This window comes from Lepidochelys kempii, chromosome 10 (genome assembly GCF_965140285.1).
Source record: "Lepidochelys kempii isolate rLepKem1 chromosome 10, rLepKem1.hap1, whole genome shotgun sequence".
In the NCBI taxonomy this organism is placed as follows: domain Eukaryota; kingdom Metazoa; phylum Chordata; order Testudines; family Cheloniidae; genus Lepidochelys; species Lepidochelys kempii.
In genome coordinates this window covers 31,989,444-32,000,283 of record NC_136389.1, presented here as the reverse complement: position 1 = coordinate 32,000,283, position 10,840 = coordinate 31,989,444, and the positions used below count along the sequence as shown (strand labels likewise).

At 50.0% G+C, this 10,840-nt stretch overlaps 1 protein-coding gene across 3 annotated transcripts in view; it reads right to left on the bottom strand.

Annotated features, from left to right (window-relative positions):
* Nucleotides 1-1,488: 1,488 nt before the first annotated feature.
* Nucleotides 1,489-10,840, bottom strand: part of PGAP6 (post-GPI attachment to proteins 6) — a 45,173-nt gene continuing 35,821 nt past the window's right edge. For 2 of the 3 annotated variants that reach the window (XM_073362697.2, XM_073362695.2), the window contains exons 9-13: nt 10,633-10,769; nt 8,385-8,563; nt 6,872-7,018; nt 5,161-5,277; nt 1,489-4,456 (exon numbers count right to left, since the gene is read on the bottom strand). In XM_073362697.2, the coding sequence (XP_073218798.1) occupies nt 4,160-4,456; nt 5,161-5,277; nt 6,872-7,018; nt 8,385-8,563; nt 10,633-10,769 (877 nt within the window). In that variant the 3' untranslated portion in view covers nt 1,489-4,159. The other variant, XM_073362696.2, reaches the window with a different exon arrangement.

The window sequence follows — 10,840 nt, the reverse complement described above, 5'->3', positions numbered from 1 at the left end:
GCTCTTATTCTGGAATAAGAGTGATTTTTTCTGGCTTGGTTGATGTTGCTTTGAAAGCAGTATATTTATATGCCCTTTGACAGCCTGTACAGGGTGAGTAGCAAGAGCTGTGCAGTCTGCTAACTGCAGTTTTCTGCATCTGTGGCTTTAGGCTTTCAGCGGCATCAGACCTTGTGATTCAGCTGCTAGTGCTGGTGGCCTGCGCAGGGTGAGATGGGGTGGGTAGCAGCCAGCCGTGTCCCACGCAATAGTAAATGTTTTGGGGAACATCACATTTCAACCACACTCTCCCACGGCCCTGCTGGCCCTCACTCTGCTCTGGAGTGAGTCCTTGCCTTGTGCACATGAGCAGAAATGGGCCTATGAAATGTGGGAGAGTACTATGGCTCACTCACAAGGCAAACACAGAACTCCTGTTCCAGTCAGGAGGAGCCATTCTCCACTGTGCTGTGAAGAGTCATTCTCACTGAGGTCTGTGCTGGAGTTGGGAATTCCCACACAAAGCTTTGCACTTGGCTTTGGAGGAGGCTGGAGGAAGTGCCTATTTCAGGAACGATCCCCTCCTTCTTGACTCTAGTACGTAGTGCATGGGAGGCTGCACCTGCTAAACTGAGGTGGATTATCCATTTGCTAGGCTATGTCTACACTTAACCACTACTGCTGTACCGCTGTAGCACTTCAGTGTAGACACTTACTACAGTGACAAGAGGGGTTTTCCCTTTTCTGTAATAAATCCACCTCCCAAAGAGGCGGGTACTAGGTAGATGGAAGAATGCTAGTGTAGACCAGCCATTACTCACTTTCTGTTCCAGATATAAAGTGAGATGGAATGGCTAATCCATTGTCTGCAGCTATTGTCCTGGGCCGATGCCTTCTGACTTCATAGGCCCTTTGGATGTAGTCCCAAGAGTTTAGAGTCTTTGGGCTAGTCTACACCAGAAAATTGGACCCAGCTACAATAATATAAATAGAACATTTAGCAAGAGACAGAAGATGGGGGCATGAGGTCAGCACTGACCCTCACAAGCAATAGGGGAGGAACAATTCCACTGAATTATGCTGCTTTAGATGTTTGATCAGGGTTCCCCCACATGAGGAAGGGAGATCACGGTTCGGCTTTTCTGCCAGTAATCCTGGCAGGAAGTGATCATTTCCATGTCTTTGCCTGCCTGTTCAGCGCTCTTTGTGCAAGGAGGTTGGTGCTTCCAGGCCAGTTCCTACTGGATACTTATGCACACCACAAAAGCCACCAACATGGTCTCAGCAGAGAGGCCCTGGACTGAATGTGCCACAAAGCCTGAACTCTCTTCTCCCTCACACAGTGGGTTCCCTACAGCCAGGAAAGGGGACTCACTGGTGGGTAAGGGGGAACATGCACTGCTGCTGTCTATGCTAAGCTTGTTCTATGGAGAGATTACTTCAGCCTCCAGGACACCATCACCACACAATCATCCCCATGAAAGAAGAGACTGGCTGGGACTGCAGAACTTGGTTTTGCTTTTTATTTGATTTCTTGCCTTAGACATACAAATATAAAATCCCATTCCAGAAAGTGCCATTGCGGATTGGACGATCTCAAGTATAATTACATTTATTAAATTATAAAAACGAAAAGCTTTAAAATTCACTATATAAAATAAAATTAAACCACAAAAATTACAGCAAAAAAATCAAGTATTTAAATATTGGCATCTGCTCAAATTCTACCCGAGGTAATTGACAAAGTATTTATTTCTCCCAGTAAAACTATACAAGATAATTCTTTCCAATCATAGTGTTGAGGATGAATAGGAATAAAACTAGCAAAATAATTACAGGTATTTACCCCCCAGCCATCCCAAAGCTCAATGTGCTTCACAGCATTGAAAACGATATTAAAAAGGCATAAATTAGAGTATTATTGCTCCATCTAGTTAATGCGCAGCATCCTGGCTGCAAATGCAGCATTCTATGTATGAAAGAGTTGCAAACAATGTACTACAATCCTCTAAGGCCAGTGCTCAGCTTACAACTAAGTAGTAACAACTGAAGAGAAAGCGCTAAAAACTGGTGATTAAGTTATAGGAATCCCAGAGTGTTTGAAATCCTGCTCCAACAAGGTACAAAATTACTAACTAGAGCATTGCTACAGGAGGTGAAAGGAACAGTAAGACAGAGACCCAAGCCTATAGCAGAACAACAAAGGCCAGTGGATTTGGGACATTATGTCTCAATATAAAAATCCTGTCTTCATGTTGCTTGGAACAACTAAAAAGTCGGACTACCACAACACTTAGTGTTACCACTCAGCCTCTTCCATACAAATTCACATTACCTGTAGCATGGAGTGAAGAGATACAAGTGTTTCTAAACAACCTGCAATAGCCATAACCATTTTTTTCCTTCCATTAGTGGCTTTTTCGTCTAGGTACAATGAGTGTTATTCGCTCATCTGTATGTCTGTTTGAAAAAATTAATTTGTAAAGAAATATGGCAACCAATGTGAAGTTTTCATCTCTGCTTCTACTCCAGGAGCAAGATGCAGGTCAACTCAGCTTGCAGGTCTTCCCCAGATTTACCTGCACCAAATCTAGCCCAGCCCCCCTGAAGAGAGTTTGTTGGAACTTTGTTAGCTGGTGGCTGGATTAGTTGCTAGAGAAGGGTAAAGCTGGAGGCTGTAAGCAGCTGGCAAAATACTGGGCTATTTTTCAAAAGCCAAATAATCTTACCCAGAGAAAGTGCCCTTAATTAACAGCTCTTACTCTCTTCCCCTCTCCCAACCACAGGGTTTAAACAGAGCCTTCGCTGTCTTCCTCTGCAGCTGATCATTGTGAAGGAAGGATCCTTGATGTCAAATAGCAATCAGACTCCATATTGTATACAGGAAATATACAACCCTCTAGTCACACCAGATCTAAGTATAAAATAGTCAGCATCCCTGAGGGAAAAGCCAGAAGTTGCATACGTTGAACATCCACCAGGCCAGATGTTCAGGCACTGGCTTCCTTTTGCTTGCCACAAATTGCCATACAAATAGTTGCAGTTGCAATTTTGCCCCTGCAGTTTAGTTTGCTGAGGTGTCTGACCCCCTGGTTGGTACGTGCACTTTGACATCGGCATGATCTCAGCTGTGGATGCAAATAATTCAACCTCTGGAAAGGGAGGCCTAGTTAAGGCCAGGTTGAAAATTTGTCCCACCATGTTCAGCAAGACACAGCTTTCCAATACATGGGATGTCAGTCTCATTCTGGCCCCTCCTCCTAAGACAGACCCTCTATCCAGGACTCACCTACCTTCTCTCATCTACCTACTGCAATCACAAGAACTGCTATAGCCGCGAAGGGCATTTAAACAAACTCCAGCAGCTGCTGACCTGACACTTGATAGGAACAAGAGAGAAAGCAGTAGCCTGATCTGGGGTTTGGTTCTTGTTTCAGTGGCAGAATTTCCATGTCAGTCATTATTCCCCCAACACAAAGCAGGGTGTGATGGACTCGCACCCTTCAGCATATCGTGGAGATGGGCAAAGGGGCAGCTCTTTCTAGAACACGTGAGCACAGTGTGCCTCTATTTCCATAGTTTTGCTTTGGGATGGGCAGCCCACTGCACCCCTGCAGCTCCCCAGTAATGCCAAGATGAGACAGACATGCCTTGCTGAAAGAGGCCACCAGCTCCAGCTCATAAACAGTTGGGATAGTTGCCCTTACCATGGCAAAGCGAGGGGAGATCACAGGAACTCCTGGTGGAAACAAAGCCAGGCACCACCTTGAAGCCCTCTGCGAGGAGTTGGCATTGGGAGAGGCACTCTGGTGCCAGAGTCCTTGCTATGGTTGGTAACAGTGAGCCCCAGACCAGTTGCCATGGCAGGAAGGGAATGGAGCTCTCGTCTTTTTGGTGGCATGTGGATGCAGGCTATTCCTTCATTTATAAAAAACATTAGAAGCCTCTCCCTATCCCGTGGAAGGGTGCAGGGACTCCTTGTCACCATCTTCCCCGGAGGCAGAGGCCCAGCATCTGCACAGTCAAACCTGCTCCTGTCATTGTGCTGCCCTGGCTAGCGAACAAGTGCATTACTGATTTCTGAGCATGCAGAGGTGGCAGTTCTCACTGGTCTGGAGAAGAGGGGCCCAAGCAAGCCCTCCATCCCACTGGCCTGTGACCCTGCACCCGCCAGCCCGACTCAGGTCACCGTGTAGAGCTCCTCACGGTCATTTTTGCATATCTGATAGCGACAGATGAGCTTCTGTGACCAGGTCCAGGGCTTCTTATGCTTGTCACAAGGCGGGAGTAGGAAAGCCACGCTGCTGGCCACCAGAATGTGCCAGATGCTGTGCGTGTAGTAGTAGTTGTCATTGGTTTCCATGAATGCATACACCAAGATGGCGACGAAAGCCAAGGCGATCCCTGGAATGAGGTAGAAAACCCAGCGCTTCCATGAGGTGGGGTAGCAATGGCGGCGCTTCACTCCATGGTAAACCTAAAGGCACAATACCAGAGAAGGGTTATAGCAGCACAGACCCACCTCTTCTGTGGGGACCAGCAGACGCTCACATTGGTACCCAGGGATCCAGACAGGAGGGGAACAAACCGATAACTAAGAGGTCTGCACCTCCCAGCAAGAGAGGTCACTTGTACCATGTCAGTCCTGAGGAAGGAAGCTGAGAGAGTCTGCCCCAGCATGATGCAATGCCTGGACCTATTTTGCATTCAGGGCCCTAAATACCTTCAGTTAATAGAACAACCAAGTTACACATTTAAAAACACACAGAGTTAGGCAATGCCCAAGTCACGGTTATTGTACCTTTAAAGCCCCAGAGCACATATGTAGCCAGCAATCAAAGTTTGACCATGAGACATGCCGGCGAGTTAGAGCTGCCAAAGCAGCTGGGCCGGGCCAGGACTGGTAACCTGGGAATTCCTCAGTTAACTTATGGCAACAAGTTAAGGAAGAGACAGACGTTGAAAGCACCTAAGCTTTCCCCTTCACCAAGGTCAGTGCATGCCCAGGTCACCCTGATCCATGGACAGAGGAGAGGCTGCCTGAGGCCTGCTCATCAGGGCAGGCAGGGATCTCATCCCACTCACCCACTGCAGCAGCTCCTCCCTGCTCCCACCTTGTCAAAAACATGTTTCTCAAAGCAGTAACAAATGGAGCACAGCCCCAGCAAAGCAGTCACTTACCCATGCCATGATCATGACGATGAGAGCAAAAAGACAGGGGCCCATCATGTTCCAAATGCCTCTGCGGTCCAGCTGCAGGGACATGGCAATTAACAGGGTCCCCAGCACAAAGAGAACCTAAGGAAGATGAGAGGACAACACTGACATCAGGAACATACCTACCAGACTGCTTTACAAGGTGCTGCACAGCACTGCTGTCACTTGGCTCCTGTGGGTGCCAATGTCCTAACTCAAACGCAGGGTCCCTGGAAGGGAGAATCCTGCAGAGAGGTGCCGGAATCTGGATGGGATACAACAGCACAGCATAAAAAACGCCGCCTGGGCCGAGAGAAGTGCCACACCCGCCCCACCAATGTGGCTCTGGAACAGCCGGTTCAGTGCTGAGCACCCCGTGATGCTGAGAAACTGGAGGGGGTCAGAGAAAAGCAACAGAAAATCTCTTTGGGGCAGGGACGGTCTTGGTGTTGTGTGTTTACACAGCAGGGCGTGGCCCAGGCTGGACTCCACAGCGCTTCCCCAACACAAATAGTCAGGAAGCTGCAGAAGCCGAGTTCTGAGGAGAGATTACAAGAGCTAAATCCACAGAATTTGGCTCAGTGAGGGCAAATAAAGGAGATGCGTAATAGTCTACAGCTAACTGAAGGGGGATGCCACAAAGGGGCTAGGGGTCTTCGACTATTAGCAGTCAATATGCCCAATGGCTTGTGATGGGATGTTAGATGGGGTGGGATCTGAGTTACTACAGAGAATTCTTTCCTGGGTGTCTGGCTGGTGAGTCTTGCCCACATGCTCAGGGTTTAGCTGATCGCCATATTTGGGGTTGGGAAGGAATTTTCCTCCAGGGCAGCTTGGCAGAGGCCTGGGGGTTTTTCGCCTTCCTCTGCAGCGTGGGGCACGGGTCACTTGCTGGAGGAGTCTCTGCACTTTGAAGTCTTTAAACCACGATTTGAGGAGTTCAATAGCTCAGACATAGGTTAGGAGTTCGTTACAGGAGTGGGTGGGTGAGATTCTGTGGCCTGCGTTGTGCAGGAGGTCAGACTAGATGATCATAATGATCCCTTCTGACCTTAAAGTCTGTTATTCTATGATTCTACAAGGGCGCAGAGCAGCACACAACAGTGGGCATGGAGCCTGCAATGCTAGTCAGCTTTTGGCAAGCCATGTGCTGCTACGTCACCCCCGGCCTGATCCAAAGCCCAGTGATGTCAGTGGGAAACTACCCACTAACTACAGTGGCCTTTGACTTGCGCCCCAAGAGCACAGTGGCCTTTGATCACTTGGACCAGTTAGTTATGGAAATAGGGCTCTCTCAAAATCTCCTTGGAATTTAAATGCAAAAGGCCACGCCCCAACACTGATGCAGGCTGCATGGCCCAGCGCTCAGGAAGTCAGGAAATGCCAGTGTTGCAGTTCAACATGAAGCCTTAGTGCTTATCTGTATTAGAAATGTTGCACTGGCTTTTAAACTAAACTGATGTTGTGAAACCGATTCCCTTTTCTATAGGGCAGGCCTTTGAATCATATGGACGCACTACAGGAGAACCCTTCCTTGTGGAATAACAGGAATGGAGAGTCTACAGCTGTAGGAGATGGGTTGGACTGGCTGGTAGACTGTGGAATTAAGAGCAGAACAACAGCCCTTGTGCTGATCCTTGAGTGTTTCACATTGCAGGGTGACTGGTGCTTTGTGCAGTGAATGCCCGTTACTCACGTATTTTAAGATTTTCTTCACTCGGGCCATACACAGGATCGTCACCCAAATGGCAACTACGGAGCCCAGGAAGTCGCAGTACTGCAGAGTGTCGTAATCCATGATGCACATCACAGCGACTCCTGGCTGGTCACACGCATGGTAGAACTAGAGGCAGGGAACAAGAAGAGCCAAGTGCAGCAGAAGGCCGACAAGCTCCTTTTTGGGCGGAGTTGGTAGACAAATACAGAAGGCTCAGCCCTGGAGCTACGAGTACCTGCAGGGAAGGTCTCCTGGTGCCTTGTTGCAGGCATGGAGAGCATCTGCTTTTGAACTGTATTTGTTGGTGACAGGCCTGCCAAGTGCTGATGGGGAAGAAATGCTGGTTTCTCAACAGACTCGGCAGCCCATCTGCAAGTGCCTGGGACAGATCAGCCTCACATGACATCCCTGTTTAGGTCACCCAGAGATCTTGCCAAGAGTTCCCCAGCTGAGAGGGGAAAGGGAGCACCTGATATTTCTAGTGTAAAAGAGTTGCAAAGCAAACAGGTTTTGAAGGCAGTGGAGGTTTTGCTCTGCAGTTCACCCATAGGGCCCAAGAATCGGGATGGGGGGAGGGGAGGCTTGGCAATCTTGTTCTTTGGAGACTGCACTGTTTCAAGTCATAGTAGCAGCACCCCCATTCCCCTTCTGCAGACCTCCTTGCCACCCTGCTCAGTCCTGACTAATGCCTCCCCTTCACCTCCTTGCAGAGATTCAGTTGCCTCATTGGCTTGTTGGGTTCCCTGCACTCAGTGGGGGAGGAACTAGGAACAGCACTGGGTGTATTCTCCAGGGCTCTGTCCCAATCTGCTGTGTGGAGTAGGGGAGTGGAGGGGTTGTTCTGCTTTACTTTAGATATAAGCCCTCTCATGGGCTAAGTGGAAGGTCCAGGCTCCAGGCCACTATCCCAGCTAGCCAAGGCAGAGCGTGAGCTGTCACTGAGTGCAGTGTGGCTGCCCCCCAGGCCTGCATGGTCCATGTCTGCTTCAGCGCCCTACAGAGGGGTACACCCAGTCACAGAGAGAATTGATCTCACAGGGAGACAGGGTAATTAACACACAAGATGAGCACCCCACCCCCGCACAGCTCTCCCATGGTTCCCATTGATCAGGCTCCAACTGGGATGCTAACATGACATTGGAAGTGGGAAGGCTGATGATATTTTTCATGCTAAGTTTTGGACTGAGCTGCAGCCCTGTCAGGTTCACCAGCACAGGCAGAGGGTTCACATGGGGCCAGGCATGTGTATTTTAACAGGTCTGTTCTCCACTGGAGGTGCCCGGCTGATGTCAGTGAGCGTTCCCAAGAACGGTGCAGGCTATAGGAAGAGAGCACCCTCCTGCTAAGCCTCTCCGTCTCAGGTATAGAGAAGCAGGCTACAGGAGCCATCACTTTGAGGGTGGGGGTAGTGGAGTGACTATAGCCTCTGCAGAGGGCCCAACACCCCGCACCAACTTGCTGCTGGGTGGCAGAGCAAACAGACATGACTTACCGTGGAGAAGAACATGGTGTAGGTGTAAACAGAGGCCTCCACCAGGTAGTAGCGATACAGAGCAACTGCAATGGCTGGCAGGAACATGAGGTTACTGAGAGTGAGCAGAAGGGTGGCCAGATTCTGTGAGCCGACAGACTGGGCTTTAGTGTTATCAGTGCAGCTCCATCCGCCCCAACCTGGAACACAGCAGAGAGGTTACAATGGCACATCACCAGGGCTTCCATAACATGCCAACAGCTGCCCAAGGATTCCCTAGCAAAGGCACACACAACCCACCCCCACACGTGACAAATTCCATATCCCTCTCAAACTCCTCTCTCCATATTCTGTGGGTGACCGAATGCACTTGCTGCATTAGCCATCTGCCTATTCCCCTGCTCCTGCAACTCCAGGCTCTGTTGCAGCAGCTCAGCCTGGCAGGGAATGAGGTGGGCTGCACCTTCAGGAAGGATGCCTGAGCTGGGGTCACAGTGATTCCAACAGGCAATGTGCATTGGCTAGCAGTAACAAGAGACAAATGGACACTAGACCTCTTCCTGCTCCTGGTGCTTAGCCAAGGGTCCCAGCTAACATGGCTCCAACTGCCCATCTGAAACCTTCAGCCAGTGACACTCCTGCTCTCAGCACGCCCCCAGCACACAGTGATGCGCTAGCCCCGGGAGGGTGCAGTCTCCAATTTACCTGGCACTGGCCCAGACCCCAAAGCCTAGGGAACATCCCAACAGAGCCTAACCCTTATTTTGGAGAGGTTTCCATACTGCTCCTGTACAGTGGGGAATATCGGGGATGGCTGTAGATGGGCTGCAGTGGGTCTGTCAATTCCTCCTGGAAGTCAGGGCTCTCCATCTCCAGGCATTCTCAACTCGCTAAGCTATTTTTCAGACACAGTGATCAGTGGCTTGGGGCATGATGCTCTCCAGTGGCTGGGGGCTCAAAGGGGGAGATTCCTACAAAGCCAGAGAACCAGGATTGTAAACCAATGCCACAGTTTACAGAGGAGGCTGTGTTCTCGCTCTAGGGCCACATGGCTGCAGCCAGACAGCCAGGAAGCAACTGGCTGGAATTCGAGGACAGCCAGGAGTTTTGGGCAAATAACACCTCTGTGACTGTGAGGAGCTTATGATTTTCTCAAGTTTGTCCAGAGCTGGAAGGATCTGTGAAGTAATTACTGTGAAACCCCAGACTGCAATGGGTTTGCCAGCCACTTGCTCTGAGGCATTTAGAGTCCCAGGTCCAGGAGTGCGGGTTAGTTTTGATTGGATGCCAATTCTGTTGATTGACTGGATGGATGTCACTCTCCAGAACAGGTTTGTAGGGTGAATGTTCAGTTAGGAATTGCAGAGCTCGGGCTAACACTCTCCAGTATTCACGGGCCCTGCTGGGCCACTCATGGAAAGCAAACACAATGGTCCGAGAAGTTGGTTTTGATGTGCCTGCATGTGTTCAGAAAAGACTTGGAGGGGTTCACCCAGCTCTGCAATTTAGGAGGAAAGTCTAGAAGCCCATCTGTGAATTCCAAGTGCTGATTTCATCATAATAAAATGAATATTGTAGGGTAGGTAGGACCTACCCATGTCTCAGGAACTGGGCTAAGGTCTACAAGGACATGGCTCTATCCCATCCACGCTGCAACTCTTAGACATGTTGCGACAGTCAGGGAACAGGCACCCCCCTGATGGCTACACGGGGCCTAAACACACAGAGGCAACCAGCAAAGTCATCCTTCATCTTCCTTGGGCTATTTTCTATTTGATACAGACTCACGGCTCATAAGACCAAGAAACATATAGGCGCTCTTTGTGGATCACTGCATTCTTAAGGGTGAGAGGCCTTTGTCTCACTGCCACTAGCCTGGCCCAGGAGTGCCTGCATTGCTGTCCTTTAGTGATGCCACTGGAAGATCATGGTCCTGGAGCTACTTTCGTAAGGAAGGGGAAGTTGGGCCCAGACCAGCAAGCGCTGCAGCCAGAGGACCCTTCCCCAGCTGTTCCAAGCTGGAGGTGGCTGTAGCTGCTGCAGGTGGGTTATTCCAGTGCTCTTCACTAGCACAGGGTCTCTGAGCACTGCCCGGGCAGGGGCTGCATGGGGAGCGGTGGTTTCACCCTACACTCTCCAGCTCCGGGAGCCCCTGGACTCCACTGCCTGCATGTCAGAGTCCCTACACAGGAAAGGGGAAGTTCTGCCTCAGGGTGGATATGCAGGCTTGCCAGAAGGCTAGCCCAGGCTCCGGAGAGAGGGGACTCACCAGCTTTACAGCTGCAGCCAGCGTAGAGGTAGCCATGTCTTCTCAGAAGACTGCACTGTCCATATGTCCCACAGTCGTCAAAGCAGGGGGTGAGGTATGTAGAGACAGTCACTTTGGCTTTCGCTTTATTACATTCCCTGCAGCCAGAGGAGATTTGACTGTCTAATGAGCCTGAATATGCAGAGGTGCCTGCTGCCAACAGAACTCC